Source organism: Mauremys reevesii, unplaced genomic scaffold, assembly GCF_016161935.1.
Source record: "Mauremys reevesii isolate NIE-2019 unplaced genomic scaffold, ASM1616193v1 Contig87, whole genome shotgun sequence".
NCBI classification, from domain to species: domain Eukaryota; kingdom Metazoa; phylum Chordata; order Testudines; family Geoemydidae; genus Mauremys; species Mauremys reevesii.
This window is the reverse complement of record NW_024100903.1, coordinates 57,266-80,455: the sequence shown is the minus strand read 5'-3', so window position 1 is coordinate 80,455 and position 23,190 is coordinate 57,266. Positions and strand designations below refer to the sequence as shown.

Sequence of the window (23,190 nt, the reverse complement as noted above, 5' to 3'; positions counted from 1 at the left end):
TTTGGCAGACCCACCCTCGTATGTCTGGCGGCAACCCCCTCATGTACCTGTCCAATACCAGGATTTCCACTACCTTCTCTGGCCCATGGGTCTCAGGGCGGAGCCACTTCCGGGCGAGGTGTATCAGGTCAAATAGCTGGGACCTTGGTGCTTTGTCATCCCGGTATTTCCACTCATGGAAGCGCTGGGCCCTCATGGCTGGCGTCACGCCTGTCCTTGCCAGGATTTCCGCCTTCAGCTGGGGGTAATCCATAGCTGCGTCTGCGGTCAAGTCAAAGTAGGCCTTCTGGGCCTCCCCACACAGGAATGGGGCCAGGAGGCCTGCCCACTGGTCTTGGGGCCAGGCCTCCCGCAGTGCCGTCCTCTCGAATGCGAGGAGATATGCCTCTATATCGTCATCTGTAGTCATCTTCTGTAAATAGTTGCTAGCCCGTAGCAGCCGGGTCCCCTGGGCCCCATGCGTCAGCGTGGCCAGGGCTTTCAGCTGGTTCACTACTTCATTCAGGGTGGCTCGATCTTGGGCCGCCTGGTTCATCAGCAGCTGGTTGGTCTCCTGTTGGACACGCACTGCCTCTTGCTGGGCCGCCGCCTGTACCCTGGTAGCCTCTTGCTGGGCTGCAGTGGCCTGTAACAGCGCCTTCACAACATCCTCCATTTTTTTAAATTAATTAATTTTTTTTTTTTTTTTTTTTTTTTTTTTTGTGATTTACCTTGCCCTGAGGTGGCTTGCCACAGAGCCACACTCACTATCACATCCCACTCCTGACACCACGTGTGGCAAAGTACCTGCTTCTCCCCAGCTGGCTCAGTCCCTTTTTGCCTTGGGGACACAGGCTTGGGCAAAGTAAAAGCCTTCCCAGTCGCGCAGGGTCTGGCTGATCCTCCTCTCAGTCAGCCCCTTGCTGTTTTTCTCCCCTTCTGGGGACAGAGTGCAGTCTTCCTTGCAGGAAGAGGGCAGAGCCTTGCTGCACCTATTTGCTGGCTGCTTCTCTGCTTCTCCCACTCCCCCCCTGTTTCCCTGCCAGGGAGGGTTTAAAAAGGTCACCAGCAATTGGGGCCAGCTGAACCACATTAGTTCCCTGGTAACCCTTGTAACAGCTGAACCTAATTTCTCACAGCTGCCTCTCCTCAATGGATAAGGAGAAGCCTTTTAACCCCCCTGGGACTAATTGCTACCCCCCCCCTTTGTAGCCATTTGGCCTGGGTTTGCCACACTATAAAACAGGAAGTATAGAAGGGGATTTTCTTTACCTTTGTTACAGCAGCCTTCTGCAATTTGGAAAACAGGATTTAACAAACATGGCCAAATAAAGAAATGCTAGATCTATACTGAACACTGTCTGGTTTCCCTACACTTTCAAGTATATTGGCTTGAAGTTCCTAAAGTTGTGTGGAGACTGGGTAACTCTGGGAAATGTTGACATTTGGGTTTAACGAGTTAGAGCAGAGGTGGTCAAACTGGGGGGGACATGGAATACATTCCTGGGGGGGGGGGAAGCACAAGAAGCTGGGGCGGGGATGTATTTTGCCCATTTTACCCACAGCAATGAAAACCCAGAAAAGCTGATTCCTCCAGACCTTTCGGGTCCTCAGATGGTGCTGTGCATTTGACTCTACATGGCAGTGTATTTTGACAGATTTCTGTCATATATCATGCACAGCATTACACAAAGTCATTGCCATCTGTATGTTAATCTGTTTGCTATGAGTTGGTGTGCACATTGCAAGCATGAACCACAATCACGATTTTGCTTTTGCTCTTCTCACAATGGATCCTTGGCTCATTCGTGTAACAAGAAAAAAAAAAAAAAGGGAAAAACAAAGAAGCTGAAACTGATTCAAGTGAAGTGCTGCCACCACATATATTGGTATAAGTACTTGTGTGGCGGGGTGTGCGTGTGTGTGTGTAAATTACTATAGACACAAAGTAGGGGGGAAATGATAAAATAAGTTTGAGAATCACCGAGTTAGAGTAATAGAGTTTAAGGCCAAAAGGGACCATCAGATCATCTAGTCTGTCCTTTTGTATTTCACAGGCTGCCAACACCACCCAGCACTCTAAACCTAGCAACCAAAATTAGACCCAAATATTACAGCCCACAGAAGTCTAGACCATTTCTCACAGGAGAGGCTAGGAGGATGCACCAATACCGTAGGCCCCTGCAATGGCAGGAAATGACAGATATACTCACATAATCCTGGCAAGAGGCCAATGCGCACATACCGCAGAATGCAAAACCCACCAAGATTACAGCAAATTTGACCGGGGTGGGGATTGGGGAGTTCCTTCCCAACATACATCTCAAAGTTTCTGCATCTGACCATCTTCTTTGTCTCCTCTCCTCCTCAGGTCACTTCTTGTGCTAACTCTGTAGCTTGTCTCTTCCCAGACCCAATTCCTAGGAGGCCCCCACCCGCAACTATCACTGAAACTCCACTTTAGCTGTTCTCTGTTCCAATATTTGCTAGTGACTGGTGTTTAAACCTAGCCAAACTAGGGCAGTACCGCCCTCCTGTTAAGAGATACTCAGAAAGCACTGAGTTATGCCACACACCTGCAGCAAGTCACTCACACATCAAGACCACTTTCAAAACACAAAATCATTCTTCTCTTAGGGCACACACACACACCCGAAACTCCACTGTTAGCTGCTTGTTTTGGCAAGACTAGCCCTACATAAGATCATATAAGACATGAATGGGTTATTTGCTAGCATCCAATAGTCTTAGACATATAACAGGAATCATCTAGCAGACATTGTCTTTAAAAAGGTCACTAAAAATAGTAGTGAAAGCATTGGGCACATTTTCAAAGTGATTACTTCTTAGAAGTTTTCTTAAGATTTGTAATTAGGGGTTTGGAGACTAGAAAACTTTGAGTGCTTGACCTTCAGAACTTTGTTTAAAAACCTACCCAGTGGATTGCATGAGTCTGGAGCACAGGCATTTGAAGTTCAACTTTGCCTGATGATTCAAGGACCAGAAAGGCATGGTCTTCCTTTGGTTTTCACTTTATTATGCATGTAAGTCTTCTTTATCACTTAAAAGAGGGCGTTTTGGACCTTGTCAGTAAGACTATCTAAATAATTGGTTTCAGAAAGCCAGCCCTCAACAGAATGATTCTGAGGAAGAAAATTTCTTCATCCTCCAAAGAGACTCCCTATGCAGTTTTTGTTTGTTTCTTTTTAATTCTTTCTGTGCTGTTCCTTAGACTTGTTTCAGAAAGATGTGGGTAAGAAGCAGGAAAGAAGAAGAAACATTTCAGGGAGATGCTGTGGAGGGCTACATCCATGTTCACTGCTGGTTGAACAGGAAGAGTCCTGGCCCCTGTCAGTAACTGAAGTCCCAGGAAGAAAGTGTCTAAATGGAGATAAGGATGATGAGATTTATGTACATATCCTCACACTCCCCTGTACTATTATCCTTATTTTATAGACAGGGAACTGAAGCAAAGATTAAGTGATTTGCCCAGGGTATTTGTAATTGAATGAAAATTGAAATGTGGGTCTCCCACAGCCCAAGGGAGTCCTCTAATCACTGGACCATCCTTCCTCTCATGTATACCATCTCTGCAGGCTGACTTGCACACTAAATAGTTGCTCCTCGTTGCCAAATGGACATTCAAAACACATTCAGCCTTTGAGAGAAGCTGCATGTTAAATTGCTGCCTTGGTTTTTTTTTTTATAAGATTACAGCTGCATAACAGTATATTTGAAACAGTAAAGCAAGAAAAACATCCAAGAGCTTCAAAGCAGTTCAGTATTTTATTGTACAATTGCTTTAGGCATTAGTACAAAGTAGCATAAAAAAACCCACCCATACAAAATACAAAATAAAAATGCCGAATTGTAGAGTAAATTTGCATCTTTAAGTAATCACTTTTGACACTAATTTGTTTTCCCTCTCAAAAGCATTTATCCATTTTGAATACACACATATATACACACACATTTTCAAAGATAGTATCTACATTTTAGTGGTAGGCAGAACCAAGTGTATCCATTACCATTCGAATAGCTTGCAGAGGATCTACAATTTCTTGCATATTATCTTTCCTTAAAACCCAGTCTGGTTTAATTCTGAAAAAAAGAATTGCTTGAAATTAGACAACAGTATATTTTCACAAGAAAAAAAGCAGGTTACTTTAAAATTCTTACCTTGAAACTACTTTTGTTCGTACAGGAGTTACTGGAACAAAGAAACTCCCACTCATGGATGTGTGCATCTTGTGCTTGGAAAGCGTTCTTTCAGCATCCATTTTATGTTTACGAGCTGTAAGTTTATATAAGCTATGAATACGAGAAGCAGCTCTAGATGTGCTTCGGATATCCTAAGAAATGCAAATTTCACATAATCAATACTCAAAAGGCAATTTAATAGTAATAATGCAAAACTACTCAGTTTGCTCAATAGACTACATTTTCACAGAACATGCAGCACTCCTCTCCATGAACACACACTGAAATGTATTTGAACGCAATAGATTTTTAATTTCAGTTGGCATTTCAACATCCTGATGGCATTAGACATTTGAACTATCAGTGACACTTGAAGATACACAAGTAGCTTTATGACCAGATATTTCCAACTACGCTATATCCAGAAAGGAATTTTATGCCTTGAATGCAGTTTTGTCTAATGATGGTTCCAAAGATACAGCAAATATTAACTAATTCATTTACAGCTGCACCAGTGGAAGTGCTAGATTAGACAAGGCCACAGATGGGTACCAGCAATATTACCACTGAGTATCACAGAGCTGTTCTGAAGCGGTTTAAAATGTGGATAAACAGCTGGTGGCTATTTATATCTGGAGCCTTACCTACACTAACACTTCCAGTGTTGCTACCACCAATGGCGCTACACTGGTGGAAATCATTTTAGAAATACAGCTAGTGTACACACAGTTTATTAGTCTGCCACAAACCAGGAAACAATGGTGCATGCCAAGATCAAGTCTCACAAACCAACTGTATGTAAGTAGAATTTGAGAACATTGTAAGTCTTACTGGATTGGAATGGAGAGCAAGGGCAAAGACAATATTTACAAAGTGTAATCAAGAAAAAGAAAGTACAAGTGGATTATCAGAAAGAACGGCATGTGAGTGCTGGGTAATTGTCAATGTTTTTAAATATTAAAAAAAGGGTGGAAAGACCCAGTTGTGCAACTCAAAGATCATGCACCACAGTCAAGGTTAAATACACACCATATTACAATATTACAGCAACAAGTACTATTGCAGTTGTGGTGGACACTGCTATAGTCAGATGCATATACTTCAACAGTCAGTCTGAATAATTCAATAGCGACCAGCTGGAAGAAGCCATAAGAAACTACAAAAAATGAAGTACTAAAACTTACAGAAGCTCTCTTTGAATCCTTTAAAAGAATGGCCAACAAACAACATGTTTTTGTGAAAATGCTTCCGCCTTTCTCTGAAGTTTTGTCACCAGCCTTTTCTCTGTACATCTGCAGTAAGTCCAGTAATGTATCTACAGAATTTTCCACTTCATAAACTGCTTGAGTAGTTCTTTCATACTTAAAAGGAAGACAGAAAAGCTGATGTAAACAGATCTCAAATATAGCCCTATCAAGCACTAAGAAAATAAAGACTACTCTCATTCAGGCCAACCAGGTGATATTTTTATTATATGGATTGCAGTTCAGATAAAACAATTCATTTCTGAGCATTAAGCTACAGTGCCAATTTTTCTAAAACTTTTTTCTAGAAACTGGGACAGCAGAGGTACATATTGTGCTCTCATTTTACTTAGACAACTACAATGCAATTCAGTTGTCTAACCAAAAAGGTTTTATCCTTTTAAAATCATGTAAGCCTACAAAAAATATTAAAAAATCAGTTTGACTGATTAAAATATACTAATTTTTGTAATGAAATATAAGATATTCACTTAGGAAAATGTATTAGACTTGAATGCTAAACATTTTACTGGTTTCAGCACATCACATATGAATAACTGTTTCATAGACCTATACATTTGTATTATATTAGTACAAGTTAGTACATCTAAAATTCGCTGGTTTTGCAAACATTTCTAACCAAAAACTAGATCTGTAAATAGAACGAATACATCTCCAACTCAAAGTTGTGCTGAGTTAGCTTTAAATAATAATTTCTTATAGAACTGTTTATATCATCTATAGATATGAAAAGGTGAGAATTTGGAAAAGCATCCTATACCAGTGTTTTCTATAATATTTTAATTACAAATCATACATAAAACTTCAGTATGCAATACCCTACCAATGATTATTTCTCTTTTCTGTACAAAACTGTTTACTAATTTCACAACGTAAAAAGCCTGGTACTTTTTCAACCACACACCCTCTGCCACCACTCAGCTTTTAGTTCGAATAAAATAAAATTAATTGAAAGCCATGATTAAAATTAAACTATTTTATAGGATGTAATAATTGTTCACATTAAGAAAAATAATTTGATGACCTGCTTCAAAATAATTTGGCATAATTGGTTTTAAAGTCAGGAAAAGGGTTTGCAAAACTAGCAGTTATTACAGTGGATAAATTCACGCTAATCTCTTTGGATAAATGTAAATATCTATATATTAGACAATCCACAACTTAAGAAACGTCAAAAGCAAAACACTGAAATACCTTTGAAACGTTAAGCAGGACTTGAACCGAATATTTGATAACTTCCATACAGGGGATACTGCGGTTGCAATTCCGGATCAGAATAAAAATAGTGAAGATTGCTCCGCTCTGGGCCATATTTTCGCAACAGAGAGGGGAGAGCCTGGTAACAACCTCTAAAATAAATGGGTTCATTTGTGAAAATAACTTGATTAGCATTCAAACAGTAACATTTTTCTTTATTAGGCTTGGCAAATACATTAGAACAAAAACAAAAATCAATTTCAAGCCACATTTTTAAACTATGATTTTGAACATTCCGTCAAGACAAAGGTATCCAGCGTATGTGACACTGCGTATCAGGTGAAATTAAAAGTAAGTAGGACTCCCTTTATGCCCTACATGTAGTAAGTAGTACTGCTGGGCATGGGGAGGCCAGGAACTAAAATAACGCATTCATTACTACATTCTGATGTTGGTTGTTCTTTAAGACGGCTTCTTATCAGTGCCATATTTGATTCAGAAGAAATTGGCTTTGCATACTGTTGTATCCTCTAACTTTGTCACTTTTCCCAGTTGTACTGTAAGCTTGAATATAATCATGTGCTTCCCTTTCTCAGAAGTTTGGGATCCACTGCTGTCTTGAGAGTGCCCAATTTTTAATTACGAAAAGAAACTACTAACCTAGATGTTTTAACGCTGCAAGAATGTAAGAAATATGTTTGTATTTTAGAAGATAATCAATGGCAACTGCAGTTCTGTTACACAGTTTGTTTTCTTCTTTGCTCTCTTTGTTAGCCATTTCCAAACTGTGTCGTAATGCTTTAGTTTTTGCTGTGTCATTTTTCTTCCTCCAAGAATATCCTCTCCACAATGCCTGAGAGAAAACATGGCAGAAAGATTTCACAAATGGGAAAAGATTTACAAGTAAGAGTGGCTCTATGATAGAATATTCATTAGAATCTCAAATCAACCTTATATGAGTTTAATAAAAGTTTAATCTCAAAATACTTCAGTTGTAGAATTCTAAGTTATAAGCCTATGATCAGATTTAGTATTCAGTCCTCTGACTACTAGATTCCCGGTTCAAAAATAAATCTGTCAGAAACAATGTCTTTTACTATTACTTGATGGTTAGTTGGTATTTAGTTTTCCAATCCAGTATTCATCTTAAAAAAAAAATTTATATATAACAGTGGTGTTTCTTTAAGAGTACAGATATATATATATATATATATATCTGTACTCTTAAAGAAACACCGCTGGTTGGTAATAAAAATAGAAGCAGGCTTTTTTAAGAACTATAAAATAGCAGACATGAGCAAGATGGAATTCCCTTATGAGAATACATATACCTGAAATTTAATTATTCCATTCTTCAGCTTTCTTCTGTGTTTGTAGAAAAGGAACATTCGTACAGCTCTTTGGATTGTGGTTGCAGCCTCATTTCTCTGTTTCAGCCACCTTCGAACCATTTGCTGTATTTTAATGATTTTCTGATGATCCTGTAGACTTTTTTGTTGTTGAAGTCTTGCTCGAAACCACCTCTGTTTAAAATAAATGGAAGTTTTTAAAAGACAAATTAAGCTTGCTTTCTTTTCCTGATACCACCACACATGCATGTATGCACACACTTCTTGTAACTTAAATATTGACAGAGTAAGGACTAAAATCTGAATGTATCATGGATTTACCGTATTGTTCCGAGTATAGGCTGCTCCTGATTATAAGCCGCACCCTTAAAGTTTGGTGCTAATTAATTTTTAACTTTTTTTAAAGGGCTCTGGGCTGCCCACCGCGGCGGGCAGCCCAGAGCCTTCTGAGTCCCCGGCGCGGCTGGGATTTAAAAGGCTCTGGGCTCCGCCGCGTGGCTGGCCCAGAGCGCTCTGATTCCCACGCGGCTGGGACTGAAAGGCTCTGGGCTCCCCGCGCGGCGGGCAGCCCAGAGCGCTCTGATTCCCGCCGCGGCTGGGATTTAGCGCTCTGGGCTCCCGCGCGCGCGGCAGCCCAGCGCTCTGAGTCCCGGCCGCGGCTGGGATTTAAAACTCTGGGCTCCCGCGCGGCGGCAGCCCAGAGCGCTCTGATTCCCGCGCGGCTGGGATTTAAAGCGCTCTGGGCTCCCCGCGCGGCAGCCCAGAGCGCTCTGAGTCCCGGCCGCGGCTGGGATTTGAAGGGCTCTGGGCTCCCGCCGCGGCGGCAGCCCAGAGCGCTCTGATTCCCGCGCGGCTGGGATTTAAAAGGCTCTGGGCTCCCGCGCGGCGGGCAGCCCAGCGCTGATTCCCGCCGCGGCTGGGATTTACAGCGCTCTGGGCTCCCGCGCGGCGGGCAGCCCCGAGCGCTCTGAGTCCCGGCCGCGGCTGGGATTTGAAGGGCTCTGGGCTCCCTGCCGCGGCGGGCAGCCCAGAGCCCTCTGAGTCCCCGCCGCGGCTGGGATTTAAAAGGCTCTGGGCTCCCCGCCGCGGCAGGCAGCCCAGAGCGCTCTGATTCCCCGCCACGGCTGGGATTTGAAGTATTTTTATTGTTTTTTTTTCAAGTTCCTGATTATAGGCCGCACCCCTAATTTAAAGACTTAAATTAGGGGGAAAAAGTGCGGCCTATACTCGGGACAATACGGTAATTGATGCAAAGCCAGGAACTGAACACCATCACCTAAATAAACCCTTGGTGAGGGGGGAAATGTGCCACTGGACTGTAGCGGTAGTAATGGGGCTGGGCAATTAGCTCTCACTTGACAGAGGTGGATAGGAAGAGAAGTTGCTAGCCCCATCCTTAAACCAGTTGCAGGGTCTCCTTTGATGCTGGGAACTAGGCTGATCTCCAGTTTTGGGGTCTGGAATGGATTTTTCCTATATAGTAAATTTGCCTGTTTTGGCATGTGGATTTTTTTCACCTACCATTTAGCAGTCCGAGTCTTGTTCTGGGGAGGTTAAATTAGTTGTCTCAACTTAGACAAGTCCCTGTGTGATAGGTTGGGTTAGAACAGGGGTAGTCAATAGGTACACAGCAGGCCAAATCTGGACCACCTGATGCTTTTGAACAGACCGTGAAATCTTTTTATTTACTTACTATCATTTTTATATTATTTTCTCTGGAGTCTGGACCTTGACCAAGAAGTTTGAATCTTAACAAAAAATAATCGATTACCCCTGGGTTAGAAAGTGTCCAAATAAGGTCCCTGTAACCTAGTTGGGGTTGCTTACACATTGGTTCTGAGCATGCTATTGCATGTTTAAGGGATATCACTCCGTGTCTCATGCAGTTTGTGATTCCCCTTCATCGGGTCTCTCCTCCCTCCAGCATAGAGAAGGGAGTGGGTCAGGACTTTGGTTTCCAGTTAGGGTCACTAGCAGGCCTGAGAGTGTAGAGGAGGCATGGCCTTCACATCCACAATGGGGCCACTGGTGACAGTTGATGACAGCACTGCAACAACCCTGCTGGGTAGTTTGGTGATTACTCCAGTTAGGTAATAGTTAAATAAAATAGTTGAAGAGAATGAGTAGTATGCAATAGCTCCTTCCTCCCAACAATGCTAACCTGAATACATAGGACAGAAGAGATCTGCATTTGTGCATGTTTCAATACAAGGTGAATTCTGAATGCTCTCTGAATTTTAATAGCAGAGAGATGATGATATGCAGCAGCTGAAAAACAAAGCAACCACTTCTTCTGTTTCTGGTCTAAAATCTGTAGAAAGAAAAACAGAGACAGGAAACAGCATTAATAATCAAATCCAGAGTTAGTCTTTGCTACATCATAATCTATGCTAACTCAGAAATGGAGTTACAAGAAATACAGCAGGGGTTAGTGTAATGTCTGAGTTTTTCACTGTAGCCTAACTCCTAATCAATCTTACATATTTTTAACATCTATGTAGTTATAATCATTTAAAAAGACATTTACCTTTTTTCTCACTAACCACCCCCGGAAAAATGCTTGCAGTTTAATAACAGCTTTTCTAGTTTTGATGTATTTTATGCATTCATGTCTTCCTTCTTGCCTAGCTCGTATACGTTTCTGGATGATCAAAGCAGCAGCTTTTTGTTGATGAAACTTGTGTCTTTCTTTGAAGCCTCTATAAGCTGCCTGAATCAAACATGCAGCCTGCTGCTTCTAGAAGATAAATTGTGTGTTGATAGTCAAGTGTGCTTTTTCTTGTCATAGTGAAAGTACATTAGGTTTTCATGTTTATTGTGTTACCATCTATTGCAGGGGTGAGCAAACTTTTTGGCCTGAGGGCCACAGTGGGAAATAGAAATTGTATGGAAGGCCATGAATACTCATAAAATTAAGATTGGGGTGCGGAAGAGAGTGTTGGCTTTGGGGGGGGGGGGGGGGGGACTGGGGATGAGAGGTTTAGGGTGCAGGAGGGTGCTCTGGACTGGGACCAAGGGATTTGGAGAGCAGGAAACGGATCAGGGCTGGGAATGAGAGGTTTGGGGTAAAGGGAGGTGGGCTGGGCTGGGACCGAGGGCTTTGGAGAGTGGGAGGGGGATCAGGGCTGGGGCAGAGGGTTGGGACATGGGAAGAGGCTCAGGGGTGCAGGCTCCGAGTGGTGCTTACTTCAAGTGGCTCCCAGAAGCAGTAGCATGACCCTTCTCCAACTCCTACGCAGAGGTGCAGCCAGACGGCTCTGTGTGCTGTCCCATCCACAGGCACTGCCCCTGCAGCTCCCAGTAGAGCATGTAGGAGCCGGCACGGGGCCATGCCGCAGCTTCCAGGAGCCGTGTGGTACAGCCCCAGTCGCAGCGGGGCCGAGCCGTGTGGGGTGGGGGCCCCACCTGGAGCACTGGAGCGGAGCCAAGCCATGTGGTGTGGCCCCAGACCCAGCGCCCTGGCAAGAGTGCCAGAGCTGGGCCAAGCCACATGGTGCAGCTCGCGGGTCGGCTTAAAATGGCCCACAGGCCGTAGTTTGTTCACCCTTGATCTATCGTAAGATGGAAAGAAGTGGCCAAGGATCAAAAATAAAATGAAGGTGCCACTAAGCTTCTTACTTAAATTCAACTCAGCAAGTCAGTCAGCATTCATTAATAGCAGTAGGAGTTTTCACAATTTAGAGGCTTTTCCCCTCCTTAAAGGACTTAAAAATGTTGGCAATGGATTTTATTTTAAGCAGGTTGACCATGACGGCAATAGGCCATTTTTACATTTACTTAAAGAGGAGGTCTTATTGTTTTCAGTGTAGATTAGGCAAATGCAATATTTGGCATAGTTTAAGTGACTGGGATTTTGTTTGCTCCCAAAGTAAAGGAAACCTGAACCTTTAGGGAGATGGAAGAGCTCAAAAAGGGGGGAAAAACAACTCTGATATATTTCCTGGTGTCATTCACAACTCAGTGCAATCTTAGTTCTAGTTTTACTTCTCTTTTCCCCATCCATACTTAATATTTTGGTGACAAACCTTTTTCTTAAATAGCAGCAAGTATTATAAGTAGGGCTGTCACGCGATTAAAAAAATTAACCTCAATTAATCGCACTAACAATAATAGAATACTGTTTAAATATTTTTGGATGTTTTCTACATTTTCAAATATATTGATTTCAGTTACAATGCAGAATACAAAGTGTACAGTGCTGACTTTATTTTTTATTACAAGTATTTGCACTGTAAAAAAACAAAAGAAATAGTATTTTTCAATTCATCTAATACAAGTACTGTAGTGCAATCTCTTCAACATGACAGTTGAACTTACCAATGCAGAATTATGTACAAAAAAACTGCATTCAAAAATTAAAAATTTTAGAGCCTGCAAGTCCACTCAATCCTATTTCTTGTTCAGCCAATTGCTCAGACAAACAAGTTTTTACACTTGCAGGAGATAATGTTGCCTCCCCTTCTTGCTTACAACATCACCTGAAAGTGAGAATGGGCGTTCACATGGTACTGTTGTAGCTGGCGTCGCAAGATATTTACGTGCCAGATGCGCTTAAGATTCATATGTCCCTTCATGCTTCAACCACCATTCCAGAGGACATATGTCTATGCTGATGATGGGTTCGTCTCGATAACAATTCAAAGCAGAATGGACTGACGCATGTTCATTTTCATTATCTGAGCAGAAGGTTGATTTTCTTTTTTGGTGGTTCTGTAGTTTCCGCATTGCTCTTTTAAGACTTCTGAAAGCATGCCCCACACCTCGTCCCTCTCAGATATTGGAAGGCACCTTCAGATTCTTAAAATCTTGGGTCAAATGCTGTAGCTATCTTTAGAAATCTCACATTGGTACCTTCTTTATGTTTTGTCAAATGTGCAGTGAAAGTGTTCTTAATATGAACATGTGCTGAGTTGTCATCCAAGACTGCTCTACCATGCAATATATGGTAGAATGTAGGTAAAAGAGAAGGGGACATATCCTCTCCCAAGGAGTTCAGTCACAAATTTAATTAACGCTTTTTTTTTTTTTTTTAAACAAGCGGCATCAGCATGGAAGCATGTCCTGTGGAATAGTGGCTGAAGCATGAAGGGGCATATGAATGTTTAGCACGTAAATAACTTGCAATGCTGGCTACAAAACTGCCATGCAAATGCCTATTCTCACTTTCTGCTGACATTGTAAATAAGAAGAGGGCAACATTATCTCCTGTAAATGTAAACAAACTTGTTAGTCCTACTTCTTGTTCAGCCAATCGCTAAGACAGAGTGGACTTGCAGGCTCTGAAGTTTTACATTATTTTGTTTTTGAGTGCAATAACGTAACAAACAAAAAAACCTACATTTATGCGTTGCACTTTCATGACAAAGATTGCATTACAGTACTTGTATGAGGTGAATTGAAAAATACTATTTCTTTTGTTTATCATTTTTATAGTACAAATATTTGTAATAAAAAATATACACTTTCATTTCAATTACAACACAGAATACTATATGAAAATGTAGAAAAACATCCAAAATAGGGTGACCAGGCGTCCCGATTTTATCGGGACTGTCTCGATATTTGCTTGTTTGTCCTGCGTCCCAACCGATGTTTGGTTGGGACACTGGACAAACAAGCATTTTTGCCTCCGCTCCGCCCCACCTCCCCATTGGATCCCTCCCCAAATCCATGCCCTGGCCCCTCTTCCCCACCACGCGGAGTATATTACAAAAGTTTACTGCACACACTGAAAATATTTAACATTCAACACCACCCATGTCTTTGCTGATTTTAAGAGTGAAAATACCTTTTTAATCTGTTTCCTAGTGCTGTATTTTCTGTAACCTGATTGAATCTTAACTGCAGCTTCCTTGGTTGCTAGGAATTGTAGCAGAATTGTTCTTGCAGTAAGGGTTTCTCTCCATCTCCTCTGAATAGTAATTGTAGAGGCCTTCATTTTCAAAAACCTAATGCAAATGAACATTTTAGCTTTTCTAAAAAATCCTGTGAGTTTTAAAAAATGAAAAGTTTTCATTTGCATTTATTTATTGCTATCAGCAGATTAGCAAGACAAGTGGCATTCATTGGAAAGTTATCAAATTCATAGACATTTTGGTGTTCTCTCTCTCTCGAACACTGGCCCAGCTCTTAAGGCTCAAGACTAGTTAAAGTCAATGGAAACATGAATCATTGGAGTAAACTAGTAAAAAGTGACCTGAGAAATTTTAGATCTTCTTGTCTCAAGACAAATAAGTAGAAAACAAAAATTAAGTTTGACTTTGGAGCAGGATACTAGGGCTTTAATTAAAATACAAAAAAAAACAACACCATGTTTTTCATTCTAGAGTTTTCAAAACTCAAACATAACTCTTGAGAAGAAAGCAGCGTTGTAAACCTAAACTTCACGTATGGAGATGAAAGCAGGTAAAGCACCTGCAGCTGGCTCTCCCCTTCTGTCTTTCCAAGATTAACAAGCACAAAACTCACACCAAATACAAAGATTAAGCCCCAACCCTCAAAGACGTAAACATGTGAATAACTTTATACACATTAGCCACAAGGAGTCAATGGATTACTCATACTTGAGTCTTTGCCGAATCAGGGCCTAAGAGATGACAGAGATTTGCCAGAGTACAAAGCAATATTAAGTTATGAAACAATCAATAGCTCAAGACCATGAAAAGATGTGTGTCACACAACAATAGTACATTACCAGGTCCTCTGCCGTTTGCTTTTGAAATAACTTTGAATGACACAAGTAGCTTTTACCACAGCTGTATATTCTTTTCGTGCTCTGTATCTTCTGAACCAGGCTTGAATTGTTCGTGCAGCTTTCATTTTACCAGCCAACTGCCTGGCTTTAAAACCCCTAAATAAAGCCTGTCAAACAAAAAAAACAAACAAGCAATTAATTTTGTATTTAATGGGACAAACTAGGATAATCCCCCACTCCCCCAACTAGTCAATTCTGCCTGAATGCCTTTTTAAATTCTTATTGTTACAAGTTGCACACAAGATTACTAGTACTATACACACTTCCATCAATGTAAATTTCAGCAAGAGAAAAAAATTCCCAAATGAATTAAAGATAAAAGTTACAGATTTTAAAGATAACTGTGGAACAACCTGAAACCTAACTGCAACTATTTTGATTTGAAACTGTTTTTGTTGTTCAATATTTCAAAGCTGATGGGCTGGGTAGCACTGTTGTATTTACAGAGTTGGAAACTTGTAGTGAAGGTATTGTCGTCTCTAACTAAATCCATGGTAAATCCTAGCATATTTCAGTTTATGCTATACTTTTTTTTTTTCTGCTCTTACCATAAACTGTGGCTCTATTCACCTATTTCACTTTTTGTAAGTGGCCAATGAAATTATTTCTGCATCCATATTATGGGAATTTGGGATGCTGAGGATCTCCCACCTTACGCACTCTCTGTTTTGAAGGCAGAAGCCCAATCACCTGTCTAGGTACACTTGCACATTAGTAAGAGGTGAGGTTAGATAAGGCAGCTGAAACTATCTCAGGGGCTCCAGCAACTGAAAAATAAATGGGAGGGTTTCCCCCTTCTCCCAAACAAAATATCTGGAACATTATAAGAAACCCTAAAACTCCCACTCCCCTTTTTGGGGTCTGCAGGGGAAAGAAAGGTAAAAAGTTAAGGAGTATCTTGGCACCCCCTACTCCAGGAGGCTAAGGCAGTCCAAGGAGAAATCCCCTGTCCTCCAAAACAAGATAGCTAAGAGGACTAGAGAATGAAATCATTTGCAGCTTTTCCCACAAAACAGCCTATGGGAATAGCGAGAAACATACCCAGCCAAAAAAAGTGGGAAACACCAGAAGGGAGCTCAGAGGACCACTGGTCAGTTCCCCACTGTGGTCTGTGGAGCCAAGAGCAGTGCTCTCTACTTTCTCCCAGCAGCCCTTTGACCTGTCACAGAGGGACGGAAGACTGGGTTTCTGAGCATTTTCCCTCACCTCCCTAGACATATCTCTGGATTTGCAGATCCCACTTTCTTCCCTCTGATGCTTGGCTGCCTCCCACCCCCTCTTGGGGGGGGGGGAATAGGGGCCTCAAACATCTAATGTTAACAATTTTTTTTTTAGAAGGGGCTCAAGATCAGCCATTTATTCACCCTAAAATAGAGCCTTTTAAAGAGGGCTGAAAGAGACTATGTAAAAATGGCATCTTCCTACCCCTTGCTCTATGTATATGATCATAGCTTTTCACTTTGACAAAATAAGTTACTACTTTTACTCTGCTTACCACTCCAGAGCCCACACATTTAAGTAAATAAGCTGGTTTCCATTCCTTCTCATATCAGTATAACTATTAAGTTACCATTAGTCACATCTGTACAAACCAACTGAATACAAGGGCATAATTTAACCTGCAGAATCTTTGTTTCCTGCACAAGCAGGAAAAACACTAACTTGACTTTCGCAGCCTGAAAGTTAAGTTTGTAGAACTAGAATTTAGGAAAAGTTATTACTTGTAAAATGAGCATTTTGGATGTGGAAGTCACTAACAATGCCATTTTTAAAATCATCTTTCAGAGTATAACTGATTCATCTGTTGATGATTGTTGTAGCAATTGCATCAATCATGCTTCAGAAACCTATTACATACTGGCAACCAGTATTGCACTTTTGATCTTGTTTTTAAACACAATTTGTATTACAGTTGGTCATCAGATGTTACAGTATTAACCAGGGATGTATACAACACAACACATATTGCATTTTCACATACCTGAATTTTTATTGTGCTTTGTTTAATTTCCTGAATCTTTCTCCGCTCGATGAATCCCCTGATTCTAGACTGTATAATTATGATGCTCTTCCGGGTTCTTAAGTAAGCTCCTCTTTGGTGTTTCATAGCTAAATATGATCTGTAGTGCTGCTGTAATACAAATATTGCCTTTCTGTAGGGCATATATTGTAGTTTGGTTTTATTTATCAAGTAATAAGTCTGCAATGTAACAGCTGCTGCTCTGAGTCGAACAAATTTTCTACGATGCACAGCCATGTGAAGAAAAGACTGAATCTTTCTTGCAGCACGTTTTTGCTTTGCCATTTTTCTTATTACTGTTCCACGATAGGCAGACTGAATAATTATTATGGCTTGCCTTTGGGCAGAGTACTCAGCTTTCTGTAAACAAGTCATTCGACAGGCTCTGTACCATCGCTGAATCGCAATTGTTGAATTCCGAATTGCTTTGTAGCGTGTCTTCATTCTATGGCATCGGAATGCAGACTGAATTGTTACTGCTGCTGTCTTCTTCTTAAGAAAACGTCTCCTGTCTAAGTACATCTGTAAGACTGACTGAATACGCTGTGCAGCTTGTATGATTGTAGCCAACTGCCTAGCTTTTTTAGCACGAAAAGCAGACTGAAGGCAAAGGGCAGCCTTTTTAATTTTGGTATAGTTTTTTACTTCAGCTTCTCTTGCCCTGTTAGCTCTGAACCTTTGCTGTACAACTCTGACTGCCCAGCGTAACTGTTTATAATGATTATGCTGTTTGTGCATACGATAAAGAGACTGTATTATAGTTGCTGATGCATGCATGATTTTCAGTTCTTGTCGTGCTTTCATGCCTCTATAAGCAGCCTGAATGACCAGCACAGATTTCTGAATTGTCAGATACATCTTCCGTTGAACTTTTCCTTTAACATAGAATCTGTAATAATTCTGTATGACTACAGCTGCAATTCTCATTCTCTGGTAAGCGATTTTAATCTTATGCATTCTAAATGCTGACTGGATTGTGCTGGCAGCCAAATGCATATGCTGAATTTTTCTTCTTGTTTGAATACCCCTGTACAGAGACTGTATACGAATAACTGCTCTACGAAAAGAAAGGTATTCTTGAGTGTGCCATCTGACCAAAATTAAAGCTCTGTATCTTCTCTGAAGGACAACAGCAGCAGCTTTAAGGGAAAGATACCTTTGTCGTTCTTTAAATGTTTTAAAATGTCTCTGAAGAACAACAGCAGCGTGGTATATGTCTTGATGTTTTTTTCTTGCCCTCATCTCTCGAAAAGCTCTTTGAATGCAAGTTGCTGCTTTCTTCATAGCAGAGTACTGCTGTACTGCAATTCCTCTCATCTTACTTGCTCTGTATCTTTTCTGTATTACTTGGGTTGCCCACTGTACTTTTTTGTAGTAACAACTTTGCTTGTACATTCGATAATTGCTTTGTATTATGGTTGCAGCATTATGTTTTTTCTTTAGAAGCTGTCTTGTTTTCATTCCTCTATAGGCAGTCTGAAGAACTAAAACAGAGTTGTACTGTTTTAAATACATTTCTCTCACACGTTTTCCCTCCTTGTAAGCTCGGTAATGTTGTTGTATAGTTACTGAAGCAGATTTGACAGATTGATAGGAAATACACATTCTATACATTCTTAAAGCTGCTTGGATAACTGTAGCAGCCCTGTGCATCTGTTGCATCTTTTTCCTTACCACAAAGCCTCTATAAGCAGACTGTATGGTAACAGCAGCCTTTCGGAGATGAAGATATTCTTGGTGCTGTTGCTTTGCATGTGCTGTTGCTCTATATTTTCTCTGAATCATAACAGCAGCTGTCCTAAGAGAAATATATTTTTTCCTTTTAAGAAAGGACCTAACTCTCCTTTGAAGAAGGGCTGCAGCTACATGCATCATTTTCAAATGTCTCCTGGTTTTCATGCCAAACGCAGCCTGGATACAGAGTATGGCTCTCTTCATAATCCTGTATTTGTGTACTTGAACATTTCGTTCTTTGCAAGCACGATACCACTGCTGTATCTGTTTAGTTACCATGGATAACTTTTTGAAATCTTTTTGTTGTCTGTGCATTCGATAATATGACTGTATTATTGTTGCAGATTGATGCATAATTCTTACCTTTCTTCGAACTTTCATGCCTCTATAGGCAGCCTGAAGGACGAGAGATGACCTCTGTAGCTCTAAGTATTTTTTACGTTCCACTCTCCCTTGACAAAATGCTCTATATCTAATTTGAATTACAGTTGCTGCCAGTTTCACTGCACGATATCTAATGTTTATACGATGCATCTTAAACATGGCTTGAATTGAAATAGCTGCCTGATGCAAGCAGTGAATTTGTCGTCTTACTTTTATACCTCTATAAATAGCCTGAATTTTAACAACTGCATTCTTTAAAGATAGATATTCCTGCTTTTGATACTTAGCTTGAACAACTGCACGATACCGCCTTTGAACCAGGATAGTCATAGCTTTAAGTGCTGCATATTTTGTTTTTACTACATAGGATTTGTAGGTTGCTTGTATAATAGTAGCAGCTTTGTTGATTTCCGATAATTGTTTCCTCACTCTCATCCCACGGAAAGCAGCTTGCAAGACTAAGGCAGCTGCTTTTGTTTTTAGATAAAGTGTACGTTGTTCCTTTTTCATACAGTAAGCTCTGTAGTGTCTCTGAATCACTAAGACAGCTTGTCTCAAAGTTTTCAACTTTGATTGATTTACATGCATTCTGTAATAGGATTGTATGATTACAGCAAACTGATGCTTCCTTTGAATATGTTTTCTCACAGTTCTTCCTCTCCAAATTGCCTGGAGCTTTACAGTACAGTTATGTAGTTCCATATATTCTTGCCGCTGTTTTCTACCTACAATACTGGCTCTATATTGCCGCTGGATAGTTAGCACAGCACTGTTTATAAGCCTGAATCTTTGAGCCTGGAACTTTCTAAAGGCCGTCTGTATTGTAACTGCAGCAGCATGTTCTCTATGAACCTGTTTTCAGATTTGCAACCACGAAGAGCTGCTTGAAGAAAAATCACAGCTGCTCTTCTTTTTAAGAAGCCTAGTCTCACTTTGTAACCAGTTTTGTAGGCTCTGTACCACCTCTGAATCACAATAGAGGCCTGAATCATTGCTTGATATTTCATTCTTGCAGCATGAGCTCTAAAAGCTGTCTGAATTTTAACAGTGGCTATATACTGAAGTTTAAGCATTTTGCGTACTCTATAACCTCTGTAGGCTGCTTGCAAGCAGACAACTGCCTTTTTGACTTTCAAGAACTTCTGCCTCTGACAGACTTGCTCTTGGTATGCACAATAACGATTCTGAATGATAACAGTAGCAGAATACACCCTCAAATAGCGTTGCCTATCCCTTTTCATTCTGTAGGAAGCCTGGAGTAAGGTCGCAGCCTCTCTCCATCTTTGTACTTTTTTTCTGATCAGATGCCCTCGCACTACAGCTTGAACTCTAACACAAGCTCCCTTCAGTTTCCTATATTCTTCTTTAAGTTGAAGAATGTATTTTTGGGAACGGTACCTTCGTTGAACATAGAGTGCTGCCTCTCTTAAAGCACGGTAACGTTTACGTGCTTGTATCATTTTTATAAAAGCCTGAATCTTCACTGCAGCAGCTTTTAAAATTTCAATTTTTTTCTGGGCAACATAAGCACGATAACTTGACTGAATTTTCACCACAGATCTCAATATGTGGGCCTCTTTCCTAGCTTGCATTCTTCTGTAGGCAGATTGTAGCACAATAGCAGCAAGGCGCATTTTCTGGAAAGAAGAGACAGCATTTTTAGATGCAATATATGCTCTGTATCGAGTTTGAATTATGCAAACAGCATTTTTAGTCTCTTTGTATCTTTTTAGTTGTTGATATTTTCTCACATGCGACTGTAATGTAACAACAGACTGTTTCATGAGTAAAAATCTTCGCTGCTCTTGTCTCATTCTCCAATGTGATTGAACTACACAGACTGCTTTTATTTGTCTATATAACAGACGAGTTTTCCTGCCTCTAAAAGCAGCTTGGAGGACTGTAACTGCTGCACGTTTTTGCAAATAGTTTTCTCTTTGAATTTTACCCAACCGATAAGCTCTGTAATGCTTTTGAATCATCAATATGCATGCCCTTTTTTCCTCATAAACATGTTTAGCCTGAACACATCTAAGCCAAGCTTGAATCTGGATAACACTTTTTCTAACATGTAAATACTGCTTCAAATCTTTATGCATTCTATACCAAGACTGTATGACAACAGCAGCTTGCTCTCTTAGCTAATTTTGAGGCTTGCCATTTTCGGAAAGCAGTCTGCAACACTATCACAGCTTTAATTTTCTGCTTAATTTTGTGTTTTCTCCATCTTCTAAATGCAGATTGAATGACAATTGATGAAGACTTTAAAGTTTCATATCTTTGCTGATCTTGTTTTGCCACCAAGGAAGCACGCAAATGTCTCTGAATTGTAACAGTTGCCCAAAGAAGTCGTTTATATGCAGCAGCAATCAACATTCTTATCCTAGCTTGCACAAGGATAGCATAGTATCTTAGTTGCAGATATCTTTTTCTAGCAGAGAATCTCCTCCAGTAAGTCTGCAAAAGAGAACAGAATGATAAATGTATGGATTAAACTGAGATTATATTAATATTCATGCATCCGATGAAGTGGGTATTCACCCACGAAAGCTCATGCTCCAATACGTCTGTTAGTCTATAAGGTGCCACAGGACTCTTTGCTGCTTTTACAGATCCAGACTAACATGGCTACCCCTCTGATGATTAATATTCAAGTTGGCCTAGAAGTTTCACCCCAAGAGCTAGTTACTTTTCTAATTAAAAAAAAAAAAAAAAAACCACCCCCAATTTTGCCACTTTCAACATTAATCCTCAGTTTATAGACTATTGGTCTGTGGGTTCCAATTTATTCACTCCTACCCTATCCCCAGACTAACAGTCCAGATCACAAATACAGAATGCATTAAGGCTATTTCTGTTTACATACCAATTCTGTGCCAGAGGGTGAACCTATTAAAGCAGTTAAGATTCCCTTTCAAACTATTGAGAAATAAACTGAGAATTAACACCAAGTCCCAGAGTTTTCTTACAAAAAGTTTAACTAGCATTTGGGTTGAAGTCCACGAGTTACTGTTGGGTATTTATTTATATATTCTTATTTGTAAGAGTTCTGAATTAAAGGTAACAATAAGAGGTTCTCATACGTATTCAAAGTATGTACCACATATTAATAGAGAAAATGTCTTAGGTATTAGCACAATCAGGAACGAGACAGTAGATGTCTACTTCTCCTCCCACTAAAAGCAAGCATCCCTCTGGCATCTATAGCAGTTGCTTATATAGAGAAGGAATACTAAGAAATTAATGAATTTTCAGGCTCAGTGCTATTTAGCAGCTGGAAAAGAAGCAAAACAGCACCGTGTGATCAGAAATTTAGGAACCACTATTTAAAACCGTTTGGTGTACCAATGGGAAACATTAAAAACAATAGCAAATACCAGCATTATGTCCCATTTAGCACTTTCCAAGGAATAATCTAGAGTTCTGGGTAGTGTAGTCTGCAGCTATTGAAGGCAGAGAATATTCTGCTTTAAGCCTTTGTGATGCCACCAGCAAAACCTCTGACATTGGAATGCGCCTTTTCCTTCAACTTTAAGTAGAGATGAAGTTTCTTTTTAAAAGCTTTATTGCTCCCCCGCTCCGTTAACTTAATCGTACCTGGATGACTTTAGCTGATTCACTTTTAGTTTCCTCCAGTTTTGCCTTTTTCAATTTCAAAGTTTTCCTCTCAGCTAAATATCTTCTCCAGTGTTTCTGAATGAAAATTGCTGCATTAACTTTTTTCTGGATGCGCCGGTGAGACAGAAAATTTCTTACAGCTGATTGAATAATCCGAGCAGCTTTGTCTTTTTCCTGCAAGGAGTGAATTTCCATTGAAAGTTGTGTTTGTTTTTAGTTTAAAAACAAAAACAAAAAACAGAGTAAATACCCAAAGCTATGCCTCCATCATTTCTTGAAGGAAAATGAGGTCACAGCATTGCCAGCTGCAAAAATTTACTGGAATACACATTTCACTAGATCTTAGTTTGAGTAACAATATTTATTTCTCCCTAAAACACTCATTTTCAAATAAGCTTCATGTGCTTTTTCAGCATCAAAACAGGATCTCTAATTGCAATACATAAATGCTAATTAGTAAAACTACTATGTTGATTATAGTTAGTTTCAGAGATTTGTCAGAGGGAGACAGTTTCCCACTAACAACAAAAGTTGGTTAAAATATATGTAGTATCATATTTCAATCCCTCCCCCACCCTTTAGCTTAAGCAAGAAGATTTGTCATTTCTTCACCTCCTGTTACTAGAAGCAAACTTTCCTAAAATAGATCTGAGAGATTTCAGCTGGTAATTCATTATAGATGGTACATAT

General features: G+C 40.3%; 1 protein-coding gene across 1 annotated transcript; it reads right to left on the bottom strand.

Annotated features, from left to right (window-relative positions):
- Positions 1-3,746: 3,746 nt before the first annotated feature.
- On the bottom strand, positions 3,747-22,695 carry LOC120394980 (abnormal spindle-like microcephaly-associated protein homolog). Its single transcript, XM_039519158.1, is given in 14 exon segments — positions 3,747-4,080; positions 4,159-4,331; positions 5,364-5,540; positions 6,639-6,793; positions 7,302-7,494; positions 7,973-8,164; positions 10,152-10,301; positions 10,518-10,727; positions 13,779-13,938; positions 14,685-14,851; positions 16,726-19,742; positions 19,745-21,018; positions 21,020-21,339; positions 22,480-22,695. Coding segments are annotated over 14 exon segments (6,510 nt in total). The 3' UTR covers positions 3,747-3,974.
- Positions 22,696-23,190: the final 495 nt, after the last annotated feature.